The following is a 25761-nucleotide window of genomic DNA, read 5'->3' as shown; positions in this document are numbered from 1 at the left end:
AAATACTTTATTTATATATCAACATATATACTTGCTATTTATAATAATTTCATTTACCTCGCAGTACGACGAGTCGTGCCGCAGATCTGCAGTCGTGTCGTGATATGTAGCGGACCTAGCACAGCATGCGCGCAAGAGGTCGAAATTTGTCCACTTCCGCGCAGACGGCCGCTTTCACCGTCTCGTGACACACCGATGATGTCTGCTGCACCGTCCGCATGTTGCCTGCTTTGTCGTCGACGCTATCCCTGATGCATGCGCTATTTTACATCCTTACTTCCTAATAATTGTATTGGATAGTGTGAGAGGTGTTCATATTACTATTGTGAAAGAATATTAAATAGAACTGTTGGAACTCCACGAGTTTCATTTCATCAACTCGTCCGTGGATTCTACACTGGTGACCTCGACGTGATTGAAAGCAGCCTTCGTCATCATCACACCCGACGTGATTGAAAGCAGCCTTCGCCATCATCACACCCGACGTGATTGAAGCAGCAATTTCAATCACGTCGGGGTCACCACTGTAGCGGGAGCTAGGTGATTATGCTCGACCGCCACAAAGGGAAGATCTTCCCGCCAGGCTAGGTGTTGCGCCTGGGGAACCGCACGGCTCCGACGGTGTCATGTCGGAGGTTGTATTTATGCTTCCAATCGAAAACGCACTGTCTGCGGGGTCTAGGCTTGTTAGCTGTCCATAGTGAGTCGACCGTTGTGCCATCTGTCCGTAGTGTCCTGGATCACTTGTGTGGCTTGTTATTAGTTGCGTTTGGTCGGCTTTTTACATCTGCGCCGTTGTGCATGTGGCGTGGTAGATCTCGCCACAATGGCATTGAAGTTGCGCTGGCCTGGATCCCAGGTCACTCTGGTATTTTGGGAAACGAAGCAGTAGACAGCCTTGCAAAACAGGCAATCCATTTGGGTTCAGAAAAATATAATATCTGCCTTCCTTGAGATCTTAAATAAACAGCTCAAACAACACTATTCATGCATAGGAGTTCCTTCTGGTTAAATAATGCACATAAAGCGAAATATTATTCAAAGATTCAACCTGACATTCCTCTCAAACCCTGGTTCAATAAATACCGCTCCATCCACAAACACACCACATTATTAGACTCCGCACAGGTCATGCATCCCCATTATTCCTAGCTACAATAAAAATTAAAGACAACTCGCTATGTGAATGCGGCCTAGACGAGGGTACACCTGATCACATATTTTTTTTGAATGCTCAAAATTTTCTCCATCTCTATACGACTTGCTTCCCCCTTATGTCCCAAGACCTGTTAATATGCAATTTCTATTAACATTAGTTTTCTCTCCATTTATAATTATATTGGCAAAATTAAATAATAATATCTACTTATAATTTTTATTTACTTTATTCGTATGTATGTATAATATATTTATATACTTTTATATTTTAGGTTACACACTGATCCGTGTTTATGATATCATTATAACATATTATATTCCGTGTCAATTTCAACCTTGACGTTGGCAAAATCATCATTTTGGCGAACGATGGAACCACGAAATTAAAAAAAAAATAGTGTAGCGTAGTGACACTAGTGACAGATACAGACATTTATTCTATAACATATAACATTTTGTAAATATAACTAAATGAAGTAAATTTATTCTATGATATAATATTGCACTACTAAGCATACCAAAAATGGATTTATCAAGATTACCAAATGACAAAAAGCTACACTTATGCAGGTGGTATTTCAAAGGTAAAAGAATTATTCACTTTTAATTCCATGGCTCTGCCGTTTAGCCAAACTTTTTCATTATATTTTCTGTTCGGTTCCCCTTTTCTGTTTTCTATGACTAATATTCGATATTATACCAATGTCGCCCTCATAACTTCATTCTGTGTTTGATTCAATAACACTTCCATTTTTTTCAGTGGGTTGCATTTTCTTACCTTTTGTGTGGGCTGTGAATACAGTGTGGTTCTTCAAAGAGGCGTTTGTGAAGCCTCCTTACGATGAACAAAAACAAATTAAGAAATGTAAGTGAACTCTGAAAAAAGTGACTGTCTCTATCGGGTAACAAATTCTTGAACATATGTTAAAATTTTCAGATGTAGTAATGAGCGGGATTGGCGCAGTGATCTGGGGCATAGCCCTAGCGACGTGGATAACGGTGTTCCAGCTGAATAGGGTTTCGTGGGGAGCCACCGGAGATGCCCTGTCCTTCATAGTGCCTTTAGGACGAGCGTAGGCTCATTTGTATTAATAATTTGTAGGTTTAAGTGATAAATCAGTTACTGCTTTTTTATGAAATGACATAACACAACAATATATTTTTTTATAATTTAGTTGAACAATATATATCTTTAAATTTGGTCCTAATTTTTCAATAAACAAACATGAATTACATTGTACTACAACATACGATATGGACTTGAAATGATGGCAAGTTCTGTTACTAAAATGTATATTAATATAAATAATTTTTGCCACAAGCTTTTTTTTGTTGATCAGAGAAATCTTGTTGCATTCAACATGTGACAAAAAACCCTTGTCTGTGCAGTAAACTGTTAACTGAGGAGTTCCCTCATTGAGAGCCAATTATAGGGCACCATGTATATCATAATAATGCATGGTCATGGTTACTGACGCGATGTGGGAAATTTCGACTCTATGACAAGTTGAGTAGGTGAAATTTAAATTTCAAGATTTAATTACAGACAGATAAACAAACATTGGGACAGGTGTAACTAAATAAAAGCTTCTAATAAAATGATGGTTGAACCCATTGAATCTGATATGATAAAAGACATGTGTAATTTATTTACGTATGCAAGTTTGAATTAATAAATTATTGGAAAATTTTAATTGTAAGTTATTCAATGGTAATATTTAAGAAAAGTAATTTGTAAATTATTTTTGGTTAAGTTTCTTTCTAAAAAAATATTTATGCATAACTGTTTTTTATTTTATTTCTCACTCTCGGTGGAAACCGCACATTCTCATTTGTGGGATATTTCCCAGTTTTTTCCTCGGCCTTAGAGCACCAAAGCCTGGGATACACACTGGCAAAGTAAGCAGCGGTCCATTGGTGGGTGTATGAACCTGTGATCCAAAGATCACATAGTTTTCTATATTTAGTTGTAGTCGAAGTTGTGTAGAACAATTCTGTATGCCACAGAGAGACATAATAAAATGAATGAAAAGCAAAACATAATTGTAAATAACATTTATTACATCATATACATATTTCTTTTGTACATTTATTTACAATTTCCTATTTAAGTTGTAGTCCGATATTTCTATATTATATATGTATAAGACAATTTTAAGCAAATTGTTTCAATTATTAATAGAAGAATTTTGACCAAATGCGCGCACAATTCGTTAAGGCATTGTCAAAAGAAACATATGCCTCAAAGAATAAAATTAAAAAGAACTGCAAATCTTTTTGCAACTTTTCTTAACAAAATACGCCTCGCGTATTACATAAAACTGGAAGTACCATTTTTTCTTCTCATTATTCTGTCAGTTGACATAAAAAATTTTCAAGACACTACAAAGTGTCTAAAAATAACTCTAATAATTTATTACATCCCTTATTAAATTAACACACAAAATAAAACAAATCATTGAAACACAGTCTACAATACTATCAAAGATTTTTCTATACACTAAAGTAACTGACAGTAGTCATCATGATCCCCTGCAGCCCCCCGTGACCCACTGCTGGGGGTAGCCCTCCTTCCGTCTCCGCCAACCATCTCTGTCCTGGGGCATCCTATGTAAGTGCTGTCAAACTAACTTTATTTAACTAAAAAAAAAATACTTCAAACGTTATGTAATTTACAAGTAATTTCGAATTCGTTCTCGTGGGAATTTCGTAATTGGCTACTAGTCAAATCAGATACTTTTTTCTAATGACAAAAAACTTTAATGAATGTATTGTGACGTCACGGATTTTGGATTAAAAAAACTAATGAGACCGAAAAATTAATCTCGTAAAATTCATTGTATAACGTAATTAATAAAACCGATAAAGTGTCATTTAATTATTGTATTAATTTAATGTTATACTCAGTCAAGTAGCCAATTCTGGATCGTCAAACCACATGAAGATAGCTATCGTGCACAGAATTTCCCAAATCAGAGTAGAGGGCCAGTTGTGGGTTTTCAATTCATATCTCACTATCGAGTCGATTCGCAGTGAGACGAAGCGAACCAATCACAATGCGGTGTGGTTGACGTTGCGTCACAATGCCGCACTGTGATTGGGTAGCTTCGTCGACCCATCGCCCACAGTATATAGTTTCCGAGATCAGAGCCTTCAAACTGTTCGGGCCGTTATTTAGTACTAATTATACTTATTTATCACACAGTACCTTTAATTGGAATAAAAAATTAAAACATACATTTTACTAAATAAAAAAAAAATCAAACGCAGGTATGTATTGAAGGGAATATTTAAAAAAATGCATTATTTTGTTTTCAATTGAACAAAAATGTGTTTTGATGTACAAACCAACGTACCTACCTAAACTCCGATTTTTCTCCGTCTTATTATGTAAACAATCCCACCTTGTCTTTTTATGATTTTACAACATAATTATTGACTTATAATAATGAGATGAAAAAAATCTGGAATCGAGCGGGAACTGAACCCGCGCCCCTGTCTATTTAAGAGTACCTGCTATTCTTCTAGTGAAAATACTGTACGTCGGCGTGAGACGTAAACAGATGAATTAATTCAGCCGAACTGGCATGGTCTCGATAGCTCAGTGGTCAAGAGCCAGTGCTCTTGACCACTGAGCTAGCTCTTGTGCCGGATAGACGGGGGCGCGGGTTCAATTCCCGCTCGATGCCAGAATATTTTCATCTCATTAATATTTTCAAAAATAAGTTAAAAACATGTGCGACATGTGTAACAAATACATTTAAATAATTATTGACATTTTAGGAAATTATTGTCGCGGTCAATAAATGTTTAACTTTAGAATGTGTATATTTGATTTTTGATTTATAATTCAACAATAGCCGTGACGATTGATCACATGTTAGGACTGGAAACTACGAACTGTACAGTCATTGCAAACTCAATAGCACTGCCCACACGTCAATGCAAGTCATTGACATTCTCCTCGCGCGTGACGTCGCGAAGTCTGGGGTCGGTGAAAAATAAATAAACCGTAAAATGTTGAAAATCGGCAGTGATTTTACAACCGACCGCCTCACATTAACCCTCCTTTGGAATGCTGTTGCCTATCAGCTGCCAAAGCTGGGTCCCTTAGATGCCTTGTACGACATTCACGAGAGGATATGGAGTGGTCATATTATTTTGCAGTTATTATACATTGTGGTCAGGCGGGACCTCAACCCTGCATATATCAACAATTCTGTTCGGAATTACTATTCTAAAAAATCCCTGTCATAAAAGAGATTCACTGAAAATCATACAAGCTATAAATAGCCATGTGCAATCTAAATGTGGTCAGCATTGCCGACTAAACGTAGATTTAAACACGGTCAATAGTCGGCTTCGACGACTAGGCACCATCTTTATTAAAATTATTTTATTAAATTTTTAGATTTGGCTGTAAAAGTAAATAAATTCAACATCATAAAAATATAAGTCAGTATCTATTGGCCTGTCGCTGAATTATAAGTCAGCCAATTATAGCGGGATAGTCGACTTTACCGACTAGCTTTATATTTATTTTATTTTCATGTAACTGTAGTCGGTAAAGCCGACTATGAACTGTAGAGATATTTGTTTAATTATTTTTCCATTGAAATTTGGTGGTATCTCACTATGATTTTAAGTCAGATAATTCAGTTATTATTTATTGTACATTTCGCTCACTCTATCCGCACGACCCGCGGGGACGTCGACCGTCGTTCTTGTCTTAACTTGGCGATTTCGTGTTTCACCACCCTGCGGAGAATGAAACGAAAAATTTACCAACATGATGAAAATTTTACCAACTCCTTAAACATTGCCTGTTGCATGTCAATATATTATAACAAACAGGAGTTTCAATAATTACTTCCTCATTGTGACATCTTTGTACAATATTTACAGACAAATATAAATGAGAAATAGACATGTTACTATACTATAATGTCTATTTCTCACTTAAGTTTTAGTCAAGTTAAATAAACTTAGTATTAAACTCATAATACTAGTTACAGTTATTTAAGAATCTCGATAAATTTAGCAGTGGTCGACTTACCTGAGCAGCAATAAAAGGGCCATCAAGTTACAACTGATGAGCATGTAGAACACGTGGGACCAGGTCCCACTGCTGGACACCACGCCCGCCAGCATCGGACCTATAGCTGCGCCTGATACAAGACAAAATGTTTGATAGCGATTCATGGTATAGAAATAAGTGGAAAAAGAAATAACGAACGAGATAGTCACATGACGGTAGTCATCTTCGCAGGTTCCCAGACATTCGGGGCTATGAACCACAGCTACACTGCAAAGCCAGCATAAAAAATAAACTACTTCGATTAAAATAGGTCAAGTTTTTAAAAAACCAACTCCTAAAGTGCCGTTACGTATAAAATCGTGACTATTTTGTAAAACCGTGGCAAAAGCTAGTTTAAAATACATTCTTGAAATCATCAAGTGACTCACCAACGCTCCCTGTGCCGTCAATGATGGCGGTCACCGTCGCCAGAGCCTGCGAGTTGCCAGCTAGACTGCTGTGTGTACCTGTGTATTTACAAATATATTTATAAATATATTTACAATAATTTTATTTGTTTGAAACAACTTTATTTCACACAATAAAATATAAGAACAGAAAAAATGAGATTTTTATTGAAAAACTTATTTGTTAAGCATCTGTACCAAAATGAATTTTAGTCGGCATGGCTTACCAAGCTCCGTGCTGACGGCGGTGGTGATGAGCGAGTAGGGCGCGTTGACGAGCGCGCCGGTGAGCGCCAGCAGCGTCACATTCAGCCAGTACGACGCCGCGCCCCAGCGCTGGTACGCTAGCAACTGATACAGATAAAAATATCAAGCCTCCAATAGGCCTACTTTGAGTCTCCAGGACTCCAACAAGTCGTTGTAAAATGAAGATGTATTGTGGAAATAGAATGTGTAACTAACTTGTGGAGTGTAATTTGTATTGTTGTATTTTAAGCTCCTGTTGACTGAGAAAATAAATGGAAAGAAATCCACAAGATCCGACCAGATGCACTCCACCCTGAAGACCAGGAAGCATAAAACCCAGAAAGGTGCCGCATAAGAAACACGAAGATAAGATGCAAAGAGGAGTTTACCGTAGTCGTAACTAATATATATATATTTTTTTAACGAAGGTTATGTTATAAACAAAAAAATATATATATTTCTACTTACGAACGGCGCACTGGCAGTGTAGAACGCGACGCAGACTATCCCCGGACAGCCGGTACAGTCGGCCACAAGTCCGGCCGCGATCGCGCCCGCTATACCTCCAATGTCGAACACTGTACTCAGGTCGCCGGACTGTTTGGGAGTGAGGTGCGCTGGGGACAATAAAACACAAAAATAAAATTTATTTCATCCAGGTTACTACACTACAATACAAATTATATAAACACAAAATCAAAATCTTTCATTAAAACAATTTGTATTCAGTACAATTTTTCTGTTTTTTAGTAAAATATATTTAGTTAGCAATGTTCCCAAATCATTTAGTTTGCTCAACTTGCCAAACTCTAAAATAAAATTAGTCGGCATCGCTTACCAGATTCTGTTTAACGGTACTCACTGGAAGTGTTGATGTACAACGGCAGCCAATACAGGAACGTATAAGAGACGAGTTTAGCGAAGAACAGAGACAGTGAGAACTCCATGACTCCGGGGATTGCGACCGCGCGCGAGAGCGAGATGGCACTAGAGGCGCCGCGCGGGGCGAGGAGCGCGGTCAGCTCCGACGGCTGCAACAACGTGCTCGTGCTCACTTCATATACACGGGGATGTTTCTGTACTGTATATCATTCTGTATCTTGTATATCATTTAATTTAGAATATGACGTGAAAAAGTGCCTGTGAAGGCCTAATTTCGGATTTGATTTCGATCTTCACTTCATATTAGTATTATTGCGACATCGGACGAAAATCAACTGATTTGTCCAAATCAGACAGATTGAGTTGGTTCGAGACGAATGACGTTAACTCCTCGATAGTATATAGTAATACATTTACATAACATATACAACACATCCCACAGACCCAGGACAATTTCAATACGATAATTTTCCATCACTCACCGGGGCGTTGGTGGAGTGCCGGTGGGGCCTGAGGCTCGCCGTCTGCGGACATGCGGTTACTGGGTTAGCTGATGCGCGTGCGCTTGATGTGTGACGTGATTTGACTAAATGGGCTACATTATACTATGGTAATATGCTATATATATGGAATGTAAGATGGGATGAATTGATATGTTCCCGTGGGATATTCGGGATAAAAAGTACTCTATGTGTTATGCCAAATTATATTCTACCCGTGTACTAAACTTCATAACAATCCGTCCAGTAGATTTTGCGTGAAAGAGTGTGATGTGCAAAATTTACTGGACGGATTAACATAAACATTCTTACAAATATTAGAATGTATAATATTAGTAGGATATATTTAAAGTTTTCAAGTAAGTTTATTTGTCTGTATATATACTACGTTGGTATACGTATATTGCATGATGATGTATTGTATCGTCCGTTTGATTTGTTTCTTTTATTTGCACTAAAAAAAACTGGTTGTAAAAGCCTCACGCTTGAAGTGAGCCTTTTACATGTTTTTATAATAAAGTTAAATAAAGAAATTTAAGATACACAATACTCATTGTTGAAATAAGCTGGGATAATATGACGAACATTTTATGTTCAACAGACGAATTTTGAATAGAATTACTACAACGAAACGATGTTAACCCACAGCCAAAGATGACTTAGATTTTAAATATGTTAGGTTATGCTTCAATACTCTCTGATAAAATATCAAATTGTAATTCGACAGACGAATTGACTGTTAGATAAAGCTGCCTGAGTTTATTCATTAAATTATTACAAGAAATAAAAATCGGTTCCACTTAGTCGGTAGTGAGTTAGTTTGAGTAGTGTGTTATTGGTCTGACTACTGTGTGATAATGTTAAATTCAAAATTCAAATCATTTATTCAGAAATGCACAGACCTTCACAGGCACTTTTTCTCTTCAATTTTTATATTTATAGTTATTTCTCACAAGCTACAAACTACTGGCATTTCGGAACGACCACTGCTGAGAAGAAATGCCGAAAGAAACTCATTTGAACAGTGTTGGTCCCTTTTTTTTTCTAATAATATATAAAAGTACTAATTAATGTACATAGTCAAAAGGTATATCAAAACAGGTTATGATTGTGATCCGAGTGCTGATTATAATATATATATATATATATATAGATAGATGTGAAACACAATTAACTTATATGAAAATATATGAGAAACGAGATGACCAGTTCCCTCTGGCAGCACCCGTTCACGAGTTGAGCTCAACCATAATAGAGGGAACCTCACGACCCGGTTAGTTATCTGATTACAGAAGAGCGAGGTTATGTTCTCATACCTGATCTCCTACTATAACTTCTGTGGCGTCCTCTTCATCATCAGAACGTGACGGTCGGTACTGAAACGAATAATTATATATCTATTAGTTTACTAGACGATGCCCCGGGCTTCGCTCCCGTGGGAATTTTGAGATCAAATATAGCCTGTAACAATCTTGGATAATGCACCTTTCTAATGGTGAAAGGATTTTTGAAATCGGTTCCGCAGTTTCGGAGATTACCCGACTCAAACATACAAAGTCACAAACGCTAACCTCTATATAATAATAGTATAGATTAATAACAGATTAGAGATATAGGGAATTCTCTCTCATATAAGCGATTTCCTGGGTTCTTCCTCAGCCGCTGGGCGTCTGAGTCCAGGGTCCACTTTCTTACTTTTATGTCTTCACTTCGCAGAGTCGTCAGACCAATGCATATATCAATCTTCACGCCAGCACCGCTTGGGTAATCAGTAAGCTGGCAAGGCATTTATGTCCCTTAGTCGCCTGGTGGCGTCATCTACGGGAGGATATTGAGTGGTCCTATTCTAAGGCGGGAACCACACGCCTCTTATTATCATTGTAGATTATTTAATGTTAATTTATGTACTTTTATTTCGTACAATAAAAATGAGTATTATCCATACAAACTACAAACCAAAGATCAAGAAAACCATAGACGGACGAGTGTTACCAATAGAGATTTCCATACAATTTCTCAGTACAATCCGGGTAATCTCATACAAAGTGGTAGGTTTAGAGAGACAGAAGGTATCAGCGCTCAGTCTCCTTTCTCAAATATTTCTAATACGATTGTATGAGCGAAATGGAAGACGTGACGGTGTGTATAGCCATCTCTGTCGGGCAAGCTGACCTCTCTCTCGCCGGCGGAGGGCAGCACGACGCCGACGCACCGGGGCTCGGGCGGCAGAAACAGAAACACGACAAACCCGACGGCGGCCATGACAGCCGCCGGGTATATGAACGACAGCGCCCAGTCCTTCTCCACGAATGCTGCCGCCATCAGCGTGCCTGCCGGGAGAATTTCAAGAAATATCCTTACTAATATTATAAATGCGAAAGTATGTTTGTCACCTCTTCACACTCTATCTATAAATAAATATATTAGGACAAATCACACAGATTGAACTAGCCCCAAAGTAAGTTCGAGACTTGGGTTATGGGATACTAACTCGACGATTTATTTTATAACAAATACATATATAGATAAACATCCAAGACCCGGGCCAATCAGAAAAAGATCATTTTCCATCATGACCCGACCGGGGATCGAACCCGGGACCTCTCGGTTCAGCGAGGCATGCACTTTACCACTGCGCCACCGAGGTCGTCAATTCTAATCTATGCGACCAATTATTATTGCGTGTAGCTATAATAAAGTATACTTATTTAAGTAATTCGTTGTTTTTATATTACTTGATGTTTCATGTAGCTACCTACTTCTATTTTCTTCACAATGCACGTTTGTCTTACGCTACCTTACTTTGTGCGTTAAATTATTTCGTTTCAAATACTTGGTTGACTGGAAGAGATCCCTTTCTGGGATAAGTCCGTCTTTGTACGCGTCTCTTTCTTTATTTTACTGATTTCTCTGTGTTTTCATCGTGCAATAAAGAATGTACAAACATACAAACAAACCAATCATAATTAAATTTTGCATACATATAGTTTGAACTGAAGTATAGGGAGAAGGACATAGGGTACTTCATCACGGAAAAATAACTGTGCCTGTGGGAAAATTACGCGGGCGTCCCCGTCCGCGCTTAAAGGTGAGTGTTTCGTGGAATGACGTCTGTTTATATGTAAATCACTCTTCATAGTCGTATTCCTCATGGCTGAGGGTCGTGGTCATTACGTGGAATGAAACACACACAACAACTTTCTTGGCATTATTAATGGAGTGGTTTGCCTTCTCCATTTCCTGTGTTTTTCATTTCATTGTGCAGGTTTCCTCACGATGTTATGTATCGTCTGAGTTGACATTGATTTGTTTAATTGCAGTATACCTAGACTGAGAAGTCTTCTAACTTTTTCTTTCCGGTCGATGTGGTTGTTGATCAACAGTAGACATAGTTTAAGTAATTTTTTGACGTCAATAAGTGATGTATATCATCCTAAATTGAATAAAGAACGTAGATTTATATAACAGCATATAAATCTGTATATTGGGTGTATTTGTTCATATTTTGTTTTTCTTGAGGCAATGGTAATCCTTTGTTTTTACTCCATATATTGTTTTTATATGTGAGGACCTTTAAATGGCCAAATGTTTTTAAAATTTAGTACCTATTTTGTGTGTATGGCTGTTGGTCTTTCTAATAAATGAAAAAATAAAATGTTTTCCTTCACCGGAAGCAAGTGATGGTCGATGAAAACAAACATACATGAGTCAGATTGGTATGCAAACTCATGTGGCACGAGTTGGATTCGAACCTAGGAAGTTTCGATGCACAGGCCCCTTTCGACCACCACCGCTATATAAGATACAGCTTATATAAGTAGACACGTATATATGTGGATACAGATGACGTATTCTTTTATGTTTCACAATCGTCCCCCGGAGATCAACTCACCCAGTATGTTGCCGAGCGACGTATGCGAGTTCCAAATACCAAATATAAGTCCTTTTTTCGTGTGTCCGAACCACTTCCCCACGATGGCGACCGTACCCGGCCATCCCGTTGTTTGCGCTATACCCGCTCCAGCCTGGAAACACAACCTTATTACTTGCTACGTATGATTCAATGTATTTCGTATAACAAGAATTATGTACTAAAGATTTTCAGTACTTTAACCTCAATAACATAATCGACTGCTCACTGTCTAGAGGAAATATACAAAACAATACAAATCAACCGGTAACATTAATATTATAACCTAAACATTTCTCAGGAATCATAATATCTATTGCTGAAACCCCGTCCGGTAGTTTTGGATTTCATCGAGGAGCTACGAATTTGATCATATAAATGTAAGATCATATGTTCTGTAAGAGTACTAACTCTTACAGAACATATGATCTACATACAGATTCGAGTTACTGGTATCTAACGCTAACCTCCCAACGGCGCACAAGGTACATAGAGACTAACATGTTTTGTTCTACGACTTTTGTGTAAACGTAGTAAATACAAAAATTTACCTTTTTTTGTTTTAATGTCATTTTCAACGCTACATAACGCTACTGTACTGTCTCGTGTTGCTCGGCTATTAACATAGAATTAAGATGTGTAGAATCGCAAAGTAGATGGTATTTTTATATGAAAAAAAAAAACAACTACGAATCACGAAAAGTCGTAGAATAAAAATTGCTTGTTTTGATGTACCCGAGTAGTCGTTAGGGTTTGATACCAGTAACCCTGTATAAGTATGTTAGGCGAGAAAATCGCAAGAATACAATACATTAGATGTCCCATCTCTAAGGGTTGGTATCAGCACTAATGCCGTGCTGTGATTGGTCGCCGGCTCGCGGCATTCCGTGGAGTTGTCATTCAAGACCCGACTTGATGTTCTATTGTTCTTGTTAATTAGATTTATAATTTGATTCTGTATTTTCAGATCAAATATAGCCTATAGCAATCTTGGATAATGTACCTTTGTAACAGTGAAATAATTTTTTAAATTGAATCGGTAGTTTCGGGAGACTACCCGCCTCAAACATACAAACGCTTACCTCTTTATAATAAATATTGTAATTGAGATAAAGTCCTCTATAACTCTCTAATAATAATATAGTGGGATATATGTAGATAAAATGGCGACACATGAACGACTGACCTGGACCAGGAGGTAGTAGGAGATGTGATGGATGTCGTACGTCTTCGCGACGCCGAACAGGTAACAGAACGCCGCCGAGAACAGCATCCCCAGCGACAGGAAGTAGCGGAGGTCGACGCGCTCGGCCACCATCCCTGGTTGAAAAGGTATTTTCATCAGGTAGATGACGCGGTAGATTAAAACCTACGAATTAAAAGGCCCCAGGTTCGAATCCTGCTCGCGACACGCGAGTTTGTATACCAATATGACTCATGTATGGTTGCTAAATCAACAAGGACTTGGTCTGATCTTTAATATATTTTTTAACATTGACAACCGACTCACCAGAAACAAACATGGCGCCCGCGTATGAGAACAGGAACGCAGAGTCCAGCGTGCCCAGCAACGTGTTCGCATCTGTCGTGTCTGTGGACAAACAACATATTCGCTGTTGATAGGAATGTGTTGGGGCAAACCCGAGAAAGACTAGAAAAGATATTTAATGAGTACCTAGAAAGAGACAAAGTGCGAGAAACTAAAAGAAAAATTGGAAACAGATAATAGACAAAGAAGGAACATAATATATGAGAAACTATAGAGACAGGAAACAGATAATAGACGAAGAGGGAACATAATATATGAGAAACTAGAGACAGATAATGAGAAATCAGAGAGACACCAATCAGCAGCGAGAAACTCACTGAAAGGCGGCAGATTCTGTGCAGCGCGCTCCCCACCAGCTGGTACTCAGGTCGGGGTACTACTACCTTATGTGTGTTATGTTCTGGTATGGTTGATGTACTTACATTCACGACGGCAGTATTATCTTGTTTCGTTGTAAATAGATGGAACAGACGGACAGTACTTTTCTCTAGTGTTATAATGACTATTGTGTCATTACTAACAGTAACAGCATTACTTTTGTATTCGCCTGATTTAGATTATATACCGGAGGAGTGCAAATGGATGCCTGTGATACCTGCTTTAGCATAAATCTTTGGTAAAACTTTAGAAATTCTTCCAATAGGCTAACTAGCCTATTGGCAACTGGCAAATTTTTGTTTTGACGACTATTCGAAGGCTCTTATACCATTAGAAACACCAGTGAAGAAAATACTGTCACAATGACAACACTTTCAAAGATATGACAAAAATAAAATCACACATTTTTGGACTCGTCCAAATGCTCCATACCAGAGGACGTGTAGGTGTGACGTCACAACGTGCGAAAATGTTCGCTAAGGAAGATATGTTTGTTCGACAGCTAAATTAAATATTACGTTTATGGTGATGATTTCTTAATAAAAGTTGTTACAAAATTTTTGTTATTTATGACGGTTAAGTTTATTTTTATAATTACATACTTTTTGAAAATGGACTTTCCTACCAAATTTAAATCTTCGTATTTACATCCAGCTGTATTGTTACAGTCTATGAATTATCATAATGATCCTAAATATATATATTTTATCTAGATTTTACATATTTTTTACAATTTTCTAACCTTGGCAACTACCCTATTCCATGGACTGCTGGAGAAGTGTTTTCTTTAGCATACAGAAGCTTGGGCAGTGGGGTTTCAGGATTGATTCTGTCAATTGTTATTTTGAGGAACGGGTGAAAGAAACAAAAGTTTGAGAAACTAGACCGAGACAGAGAATGAGAAACTTGAAGAAAGACAATGGGAACCAGACAATACACAGAGACAGAACATAGTGAAAAACTAGAAACGCAGAGTGAGACCACCAGACCACGAGAAAGAGACAGGAACTCACTGAAAGGCGGCCAGTTGCACCACTGGTCGTCCCCGGGGCCGACGTCGGGCGGCGGCGGCAGCTCGCTGCAGTTTCTGTGCAGCACGCTCTTCACCACGGAGATGGGCTTGCGCGTCAGGTGGTACGTCATGTACGTGAAGTATGTCAACGCTAGAACTGTCACTTGGTACCTGGGAATGGGAGGAATACACTATTATTTGCCTATACTTGCGTCTATACTTTACGTGGGCGCTTCACGCGCTCACATGCGCCACCATCACATTTTTATAAATTTATTTATTTACTAGATGTTGCCTGGGGCTTCGCTCCCGTGGGAATTTTGAGTTAAAATATAGCCTATAGCAATCTTGGATAATGTACCTTTTTAATGGTGAAATAATTTTTGAAATCGGTTCGGTAGTTTCGGCGTTTACCGGCCTCAAACACACAAATCTATTGGTGAAAACAGCATGAAAATCCATACATCAGTTTCTTAGTTTATCGCGAACAGACAGACAGACAGACAGACGCGGTAATAGACTTTGTTTTATCAAATGAAAGAATATTAGAAATAACAGGAGATTATTTATTTTATTTAAATACTTCAATCAATAACTTAAACCGCTTAAACCTCTTATGCTATGATGATTGCACAGTATTCAGGCTTCGGGCGTCACATCCCCAAAAGCAACTACGAACACGCGACCATACAATATTTCGTATTGTATTAACATCATTATTAATCGCACCTTTTTGGCCTCATAAATACTGATACAACTACATTGAGGTCTCATATTGGCTAGATTGTGAATACATAGTGAGCACACATCGCTCTGTATTTAATTTTAGTGGTGTATCACCAATTCCTACGATGTTAGTGTTAGTCGGTAGGGGTGTCAAGTTCAACTGAAGTCTAACGTTTTCTGTGACAAACGAAGATTGACTTCCGCTATCTAGTAAAGCTCGCACTATGATCGCGTCGTTAGTGACTGGATTAGTAATTCTAACCCTTGCAGTAGAGAGAAGAATTTCAGAAGATGACATTACTGCCATTGATATAGAGTTATTAGAACTTTCATTCGATTTGTGCAGCAAACTATTATGACGTTTCGTGCAATGACGACAAGACCCTAATAAAGGACAACGATCAGCGGCGTGACCACTTCGCAAACAATTGTGACATAATTTATTAGTGTCAACGATAGACAACCTCTCATCCGGAGTCTTCGACTTGAAAGAATTGCACTCGTAAAGACGATGTTTTGATTTGCACAAAATGCAGGAAAAAGAATTAGGCGAATTCTCCTTGATAGACACAAACGATTTATAAGTGGAAGGTTTGGAATTCGATGAGCCTTGCTTCCCCTTGTCTTTTTCATACTTATGACGGTTGACGGTTTCTAAAACGTCAGCTCGGCCCTTCAAAAAACTAAAAAAGTCGTCGAGAGTTGGTATGTCGCCTAGAGTATTTCGTTTCTCCTCCCATTTGTAAAGAGTACTGGTATCTAACTTTGACGATACGATATAAATTACCAAAACATCCCACTGTGTAGTAGGCAAACCCAGCGTGCTGAGCGCGCGTAAGTTTTTGGTCACATGGTCAATTACAAATCGAAGCGACTTATCGGTCTCTCGCACAGATTCGAAATTAAATAAAGACTTTAAGTGGTTGTTTATTAATTGGCGTTTATTGTCAAATCGTTCGCATAAAAGTTTCCAAGCTTGAGAATAATTTTGGTTTGAAACTTCAAAATTTGCCATTACTCTAGCGGCTTCGCCCTCTAAGTACGAATTCAAATAGTAAAACTTATGAACATTCTCAATTTTGTCGTTATTGTGAACGAGTGAGACAAATGTTTCCTTGAACTCCAACCACTTAGAGTATGCACCGTCGAACTTAGGTATTTGAATAACTGGCAGTTTTAAACTAGGCATATGGCTGTGACAATTGCTGTCATGATGACAAGGTGTTGTCTTTGTAATACTAGCAGCATCGTTGTTGTCTGTATTTGCCTTAATCAAATTCTGAGCAGTAAAAATGCAATGATAAAATTCTTGCTCAATGATATCACGGCTTTCAAGTTCGACAGCTTGTTGGGCATCGTCACATAAAGATTCTAATTGAACTTGCAGCTCGTCGAAATCAACGAACAACGCTTCGAATTTAGATAATCTCATTACTAGTTTACTTATTTCGAATTCAGACATTGCATTGACGACACCGCGAACGCTGTCGACAATGCAAATAATACTAGGCCTAACCACAGCCAAGTTATAGGCTGTAGTATCGGACATACTACAGCATATATACATACATAGTATATAAATAACATTTGTCCCAAATCCATGATATCCATTCGGGCATCAAATATCAATGTGCAATGTACTGCGAGTGGAATCGATGTAACGGCTGCCATTATCGCGAAACAGTTCGCCGAACTTGGCAGATTCGGAATACATTGCTGGTTTTCCTTTGCGGTAAATAAAAGCTCCCATAAAAACGACGCACGCGTCGGCAACTATTATAGGTAGGTACATATCTATCCGAATTCAGGGATAGTGACGTACCCACACGAATTCGGCATACTAGTTTGGGAGCGACAGAAAAAACATCAAATGTGCCTCTCCTCCCGCGCAGATTGTAAAAGTCAATAAAGGAAAAGTAAACTGGAGGTTCGCGATGTATAGCAACCTGTCCTGCTCACCATACCGCTCAATGCGGTCTTCGAATTTCTCATCTCTTGACACCGTCTACCCCGTAAGACGTCTGTCATTATGTAAGATATTGGATGTAGAATGTCTGTCATCCTTACATATATTATAACACAAAGTCCTCTGCCGCGCTTGTCTGACTGTTCGCAATAAACTCAAAAACTACTGCACGGATTTTCATGCGGTTTTCACCAATAGGTAGTGTGATTCCTGGGGAAGGTTTAGGTGTATAATTTATTCTTTTTATCCGAGCGAAGCCGGGACGGGCCGCTAGTTGTTGTGATTCTAATATGAATCATTCTTTCGATATGAATCATCGGCCAGATGTGAGTTTTATCATGACGGGGGTCCTGTTCCGTGCGGGCATATTGTTATTTATATTTTTTTATGACGTATGTAGGTAATATCAGCAATCACTCTTGGACGGATAAGATGAGGGCTGAGTCTGGTCGGAGCCGCTCCATATTGGTCGCAGGTCGTAGCAAAGTTTTCGACACATTTGCCGCGATTTACAAAAACTGATAACTAAATACCTACATACCTCTACCTACTACCTACGTTCCTTACGTAATTTGCTGGTTTAATATAACAAAAGATTATGAATGGTAGAAAAGTATTGAGATTTACACATAGGTGTACATCATAGTCATAACCTACTTTCTCTTATAAATGTCAAAGGTCAAGCTTCTTTTAAAAAAGGTGCGATTTAAGTTGCGTAATTAATGTTCATTGTTTAATCAGAGGATCGATCATAAATACTAGATATATAACAAAACAGGCAAGTAAGCATGCGGCCCACCGGATGGTAAGTGGTCACTGCAGCCTATGGAAGCTGCAACACAGGCCTGGGGCCTTTTGTCACAGTACCCTGATACCACACTGCTTCTTACTCGAACCAGAACAACGATGCTCTCTGCTGTTTGGCGGCTGACAAAAATGAGAGTGAGGTACCCATGCAGACGACCTTTGTACTAAGATCTAACTCTGGTACCTATCAAGGTAGCCTTTTGGAAAGCACAATCTGTTTGAGACATTAAACCCCGCATGTATAATATAATGCTATTTATTACAGACTTGAATTTAAGTAAAATTCAACCAGGTGAACAAATATTGGCACAGGTTGCTGTGTGTGTTAAATGCTATGATATTCTACATTATGTATCAAATAAACTAGATATAGGAAGAGGAAAGTTGGTTTCTTTGGCCACATACAAAGGGGACCCCAGTTTGAATTTATAAGACTGATTCTTGTCAAAGGCAAAATCGACCCTCCACCCTTGACAAAAGTGGTTTGATGACATATTGGACCGGAATTAGATACAACCAACTGAAAATAGCGGCTCAAAGCCGTGAGGTGTTCTGTATGCTGACCTCCAAACTTCAATTCAAAGATTGCCATCTTATATTATGATTGAATGATGATGAAACTAGATATATATATATAACAGTAATATGTAACTATTGCAAATATTTTTTGTCTGGCTGAGACCACAGTGACTGCAATACAGCTATATAACTCTCTCTCTTCTTCCCAGTTGCATTCGGGGAAGTGACACTGCTTGGGGCCAGTGTAAAAATAAACCTTAGCATTTTCAAGATTTGGCTGTGATTTCACAGTCGGCTGCCTGCCTGATATCAACTCCTTTAGAATGTTATTGTTGCCAATGAGCTGCCAAGGATGTGTCCCTTAGTCCCTTCGATCACGCAAAATCTAGACACAATCAGTAAACAATTGTTTGATTGGTGCATTGCACTGGTTCTAAGGTCTAAGGCAAGCATTAAAGTCATTTTGTAGGCCATTGTAAAAATAAAATAGCAGCAAACTAATGGTCTTGCAATGATAAGAAGCTGACGACAATATTGTTATCAATAGTTATTATCATTAAGGTAACTAGTAATAATTGACAATTATTTTATCAAAATAATCAGCAGATAGAGGATAGTGTTAAGTCAATGAATTTCCTTAATTAGCTGCCAAGTCTTAATTTCAACTACATAGCATAATAAATAAATTGTTTTTAAGTATTTAAAAAGTATCTCTCTTGAAACTGAGTATTTTCTCTGTTACTTTTTCTGCTGTTGAGTGTCGGAGTCCTGGGTTCACTTTACTACATTTTCGTCTCCACTTCACACGGTTGTCGGTATCCCTAGTTGTTAAAGCATAAGAAAGACTATTATCCCGGTAATTGGTACATTAAAATGGTACTCTCAGATGGGAGAAAATGGTTTATAAAATTTTCAACACATATCCTAACTTTAATTTTTGGCCAAATTTTTATTCTAGCTTTAATCCGCGGTTTCACCTGCGTAAATTTCCCATTTCAACAGTTATTTTCTTCAGAAGGAATGGAATCATATATTCTTTATATATGTGCAACATAAGATTTCAAAAAGATTGTTTGAGTAGATAAAGTGTGAACAAGTAAGAAAGAAACTTATATTTGTATTTATAATATTAGCTAGTATGAGGATACTATATGATACAATATAGAGTAATTTAATATAATTAACACAAAAACTATTGGGCCAGATATTGTCTCAGGCGTGACTAAAACAGCACGATAAAACACGCTAACCTTGTGATAAAAAAACAATAAGCTTACTCACAAAAGTAGTCTATTCGTCTGAAACCGAGGACAAAAGATGCCGCTGAGTTTCTGAAGGCACTGCACGCCTATAGGCGCGTCCCTGCTCACTGCACTCATTTTCGAGATCTTATGTCTTCTAATAGTCCTCCTAAAATACTCTAAAACACGCCTCATGCAGTCACAAATGTACACAAATCACAATTCTTCATAATATCCGGAGTTAAATCTTTTGTTTACATCAGTCGTAGTGAAAACACAAACTTTATTTTTTTATAACGCTCATGATTGTTTGATTTAAATGTTGATATTTTTTGATAACGTGGTAGGAATGGTTGTAGTGATACGCGGAAGAAAATAGTCTGTGTTAAGCCTAATTAAATAATTTCGAATTAAAAATTTGTTTCATATAAAGGAGACACGTCGTCGTCGGCCACGGATCTTCACAAATTTTCTGTCAATGTCAAAATGTCTACGTTTTGTTTCTGACAGGTGTAGAATGTTACCAACATGTAATTTCAAAAGTTACCACTTTGTTAGCTTTTCGTGGAGTATTATGAAAGACCCACTCATTAATAAAAATTAATGGCGGAATAGCAAATTCATTACATAATAGCAATAACAGACATATATTTTTTTTTTAACTTCAATCTATCTATATAGATTGAAGTTTATAACTTTCCTTGCGCGATTAAAATTGTGGTAGATGGCGGTCTTTATGTTTCACTTTCCACAGGCTCTTAGAGGTTGACTACTTATAATAGTTTTACGAAAATTCCCATGATAGCAGATATCAAGTATTTTCAATATTTCAATATATAACCACTACGAAAGTATAAAAAAATAACCACAAGAAAACATTTACGAGAAGCATTGCAATAACCAAATCTAATAAAAGCATGATAAAAAAATAATATTAAGTACATACCTCCTACTTTATAACTTTACGATAATTTAATTAGGTAATAGGTATTTATTATTTTTATGATAGTTATTAATTAAAGTAGTTTACTGTTAAGTATTTTTGCATTTACGATAAAAATTACAAGGATATTAAACGGAACATAAAATAATTCGATTATGTTGTGGATAGCTTGACTGTTTGTTATTCTTCGAAGAACAAGACTTCAGCCATTACATCGTTTCCATTCAAAAAACAGTTTAAATCAACCGCTCTGTCTACTTTTCGTTACAGGATAATCCAAAAGTTGCAATAAAATAACCAAACAAATGTTACCATAAAAGTAATTGCACATTTTTGTACATTAAAAGTTTGAACTTTGGTAATATTCGTTTGCGTGTAACTTCTCTGGGGCAAATGAAAACAGAGCGTTTGATTTAAACAGTCTACCATACTTTAATTTTAAATATTAATCAAAGCGATGATTTACTATGTAAGTTTATTTTAATTATGTAATTGGTACTATTTTAATAACCATGTATATATTACGCTGAACGACCAAAAACTGTTATTGAGCGTATACTCATCAGACAACAAACAAAGCGTTTTGGGACAATTATAAAAAAAACACTATTTCTATTTTTAGCGGCCTTTTAGTAACATGGCTTTGAACGGGAAGTCGTTAAAACATGTGACAGTTCCATCCTAACAAAAATCGCTCCAAATCGTGATATTATAATACAGATACTGCCAGTGCTGATGCACGCATTGCTGAGTGAAGCCACATTGGAAGTGCAAACAGGGTTGCTTCATCGACTAGTGCAGTTCTACAAGAACAGCTTCCTGAATGACCTGATCAGCGTCGCGCCAGTTAAAGTGGAAGGTAAGGCTTCTTTCTTTTATATTGCCGACGAGATTAAGAAATAAAAAAAAAAACATATTCTTAAACGAAGAAGTTTAGGAAAATACGCTAGGCGTGTTTTAGTGGATTAAACAAATTTAAACAGTCTTCACATTTTGTTGATATGCACTTTACAAGTTAATATCATTTTAAATTGTAAATGAATTAGGAAATCTATTGAATAATATTATTATTTTAGTTTGCAAAGATATTGATTTAAAACAGACCTATATAATTTTGAACAAAATTTATGTTTTATGAATAAATTAACTACCTTTTTATTTTTAAATCTCTTTATACATATGTACATCGGTATATCTGTTTGGTCTTACGGATAACTGATAGAGAACGAAATATGGAATTAAGTCCACCTTTTGTACCTACATAAATTTTGTGCAATAAAGTTTTTAAATAAACAAATAATATTATTTGTTTATATAAACATATATGTTAAGGCCTAACATAAAAAAACATAAAAATTTCCAACTCTGTCTAGTGTCGATCGAGCCCGAACCCCCCGGGTATGAGGACTCCACAGCCTGGGACTACGACTCCGTGATCCGGCTGCTCGAGCTGCTCCGCGCGAGCGACTCCGCGCCCGCCAGGAAGCTGCACAGAGAGCTCACTCCGCTCACGGAGGTACCCTCAAGAAGGTATCTTTCCACTTTAACAATTAATTCATTTATTCAGACATTTTGTTAGTAATGTAGTAATACAGTTTGCTGCCCACCAGACTCTTGTCTCGCTCTAAAAATCTTGTGAAACGTGGAAATCTTAGGGAGAGGCTTATGTCCGAACGTGTGGACTCAATGACGTACTACTTATTTTAAGTTTGATAGTATCCCCATGTTCTGTAAAAATAATTCAGGATTATTTTCTAGATATTTAGGGATGGGTAGACTTCACAAAGCCAGACAACTGATAAAGAGGCGGATGATGAGGTGTGCTGGAAATCCTAAAAGACCTGGGGTGAGTGTAAATAACAATTTGTCATTAGATCGTCACCTAAGTGTTAAATTATTGTCAAAATTTAAGAGCTAAGTAATACTAATGATAGTAGTAACTAGTAATGATCCAAGGCACGGCATTCTCCGTCACGCTGTGCGTCAATCGATCAACGTGTTACTTCCTTTTCAGCCATTTCATATATTTGTAACTTGTTTTATAAAATCCCCTTTCAGTATCCAAAGAATTGTCCGAAGAAGAAACAGCCAATCCGAAGAGCAAGAGCAAGAGCAAGAAAGCACCAGAAGCAGAAGTCCCAAAAGTACCAGAATTTCCAGAAGTACCCGAGTCGGAAGGACCTGAATAGACTATACATTCCCAACTTTTACAATCCCAACGATATTTATTACGACGAGATGCTCTCTGTAGAGGAAATGAAATTGGAACCTGAAATCCCTAGTGCGGAAAGAGGCAATAGTAGTCTCAATGATGATGAAATTCTCGTCATAAGTAATCCAGTGGAAGCCAAACTGCCGTCTGGCCATATCAGTATAGGAATGCTTAGGTAAGAGTGCATTAAATCTTACCACTCTCGAAGATTGACTGATTCTTTGTAAGAAAGGAAATTCACGCGAGCAAAGCCGCGGGGAACGATAGGACATGTATGTATATGTTATGCATGGGTTTAAAAAAACGGAAGCCGTGTAAGTCCAGAACCAGATGGCGAGAAGACTTGGACCATTTGTGCAGCGGTCGCAATGATGCTCGACTTTATAAATTTTTATTTTTGAGGTTTTATTTGGAGTTGAAAAAATGCTTTTACTTCCTTACATATTATAAATCAAAGTCCTCTGTCGCGTCTCTGTTCGCAATAAACTCAAAAACTACTGCACGGATTTTCATGCGGTTTTCACCGATAGATCGTGTGATTCTTGAAGAAGGTTTGAAAAAATGCTTTTACTTCCTTACATATTATAAATCAAAGTCCTCTGTCGCGTCTCTGTTCGCAATAAACTCAAAAACTACTGCACGGATTTTCATGCGGTTTTCACCGATAGATCGTGTGATTCTTGAAGAAGGTTTGGGTGTATAATTTATATGTTTATACCCGAGCGAAGCCGGGACGGGCCGCTAGTGAATTATATACAAGAACAACGGACAATTATGAATAATGAATGAATTATAAAGTCTCACCATTATTGTTGCAGACGTATCCTAGAAGCGCGAGCGGAAGCTGCGCGCGTTATGCCGACCAGACCGCCGCCTACAACTGACACAACCAAGGAGTATGAACCAGTTTTAATACACGAGTCCTACCACGATACATACAAACACGGTGCACGTTACTAACGTTCACATGCTGTTTCTCATCGTGTAAGAAAAAATAACGTGTGGATGCTGTGACGTGCTACGTGTTTTATGTTCCATAATACCTGGATTCGAACAATCGCCGGTGGGCGTCTGGATCTATACTTTTGATACCAGCCAACAAGCTTTAAATCTTTATGTTATCAACAGGAAACAGGGCGATGAAACTACAGCAGACGACGCTACAACCGGAGATGGGAGCAGCAACACTACATCTGCGGCAGGTATGACATAGATCGTTTCTACCCAAACAGTCGGGTGCAAACTCATCTAATAGTTCGGTTTGCGCACGACTTGTGCAATAGAGTTTACAAACAAACAAACTGGGCGTAAACCCATCTCATACCATGAAATTCATACGTGACTTCATGCCATAATTAAAATAACTACCACCATTGAGGTGGAAGTAATCTGATTTAGAAGAATCGGATGCGACAGGCCGCCAGCCTGATGTCAACTTGCTTTAGAAATACTGTCGTTGCCTATCAGCTGTTAAGGCTTCTTATCCCTTTGTCTACGACATGACATCCACAGTAGGGGCCTTATTCTAAGGTGCGAACCACACGTCTCATTTTTTCATAAGTCTGATGAGACCAAACTACTGTAGATATAAACTATAGTATTATATGAGGGAGACAAGAAAGCAAGCTGAAGAGTAGGACTAATATTGAACTATCCTTTCTGAGAAATTATTTCGTTGTCTTGAAGCATATCAATACGAAGTATGAACAAAAACTGTCAATATTATTAAGCTGTCGGTCGAACTATAATCTGACAATTCCCACGGGAGCGAGGCCGGGGCCAGTGCTAGCTTTGAAATAAAAACGTATTATAATGTAATGTAAAGGTGATGACACCACGGTCCAAGAGGACGAGACGGGAGGTACAGCGGCAACGGGTTCGACGGGAGCTTCTGACGGTACAGACGCTGTTACGGATGGAACTAGCCCAAGCACAGATGATGGAAATAAAGAAGAAGGCAAAGAGGAGGGCAATGAAGAAGGAAAAGACGAAGAAAAACCAGAAGGAGAAGAGGAGAAAAATGAAGGTGAAGAAGAAAAGCCAGCTGAAGATGAAAATCCACCAGAATAATGAGGAGTTGACCAGTCTTGCCTGTATAACAAACTTATATGAATTAAAGTTTGTTTTATTTATTCTTCTTTTGGGTGGCTACCATGAAACTTAACACATTATAATAAAACACATAATATGTCATTGTGTCCACACGTTGATATGGGAAAAAGAGACAG

At 37.9% G+C, this 25761-nt stretch overlaps 3 protein-coding genes across 7 annotated transcripts; 2 read left to right on the top strand and 1 right to left on the bottom strand.

Moving 5' to 3' along the window:
- The first annotated feature begins 1559 nt into the window (after positions 1–1559).
- On the top strand, positions 1560–2939 carry pen-2 (presenilin enhancer). Its single transcript, XM_053765883.1, has 3 exons — positions 1560–1742; positions 1919–2023; positions 2096–2939. The coding sequence occupies exons 1-3, from the start codon at positions 1682–1684 to the stop codon at positions 2233–2235; spliced, it is 306 nt and encodes a 101-aa protein (XP_053621858.1). The 5' UTR covers positions 1560–1681; the 3' UTR covers positions 2236–2939.
- A 258-nt stretch (positions 2940–3197) lies between these two features.
- MFS16 (Major Facilitator Superfamily Transporter 16) lies at positions 3198–20842 on the bottom strand. Of its 2 annotated transcripts, XM_053765876.1 has the most exons (14): positions 20419–20842; positions 15121–15290; positions 13691–13771; positions 13367–13500; positions 12163–12295; positions 10443–10600; positions 9587–9646; positions 8253–8294; positions 7751–7919; positions 7357–7505; positions 6870–6993; positions 6625–6702; positions 6215–6326; positions 3198–5916 (listed from the first exon to the last, which is right to left on the bottom strand). In XM_053765876.1, exons 1-14 carry the CDS (start codon positions 20571–20573, stop codon positions 5841–5843), a joined length of 1641 nt encoding a protein of 546 aa, XP_053621851.1. In that variant the 5' UTR covers positions 20574–20842; the 3' UTR covers positions 3198–5840. The 2 variants fall into 2 exon arrangements, with proteins under 2 accessions (XP_053621851.1, XP_053621852.1); XM_053765877.1 differs by lacking the exon at positions 8253–8294.
- Positions 20843–21435: 593 nt separating this feature from the next.
- On the top strand, positions 21436–25665 carry LOC128681744 (uncharacterized). Of its 4 annotated transcripts, XM_053765882.1 has the most exons (10): positions 21479–21496; positions 21592–21640; positions 21743–21790; positions 22042–22180; positions 22695–22851; positions 23080–23167; positions 23380–23708; positions 24352–24429; positions 24662–24735; positions 25359–25665. In XM_053765882.1, the coding sequence occupies exons 3-10, from the start codon at positions 21779–21781 to the stop codon at positions 25601–25603; spliced, it is 1122 nt and encodes a 373-aa protein (XP_053621857.1). In that variant the 5' UTR covers positions 21479–21496; positions 21592–21640; positions 21743–21778; the 3' UTR covers positions 25604–25665. The 4 variants fall into 4 exon arrangements, with proteins under 4 accessions (XP_053621854.1, XP_053621857.1, XP_053621853.1 ...); XM_053765879.2 differs by having other exon boundaries at positions 21436–21496; positions 21592–21790; XM_053765878.1 differs by lacking the exon at positions 21479–21496 and having other exon boundaries at positions 21503–21640.
- Positions 25666–25761: the final 96 nt, after the last annotated feature.

The sequence above is a fragment of the Plodia interpunctella genome, chromosome 28 (genome assembly GCF_027563975.2).
Source record: "Plodia interpunctella isolate USDA-ARS_2022_Savannah chromosome 28, ilPloInte3.2, whole genome shotgun sequence".
NCBI classification, from domain to species: domain Eukaryota; kingdom Metazoa; phylum Arthropoda; class Insecta; order Lepidoptera; family Pyralidae; genus Plodia; species Plodia interpunctella.
Note: the sequence above shows the minus strand (reverse complement) of the source record. Positions and strands in the feature narration are given on the sequence as shown.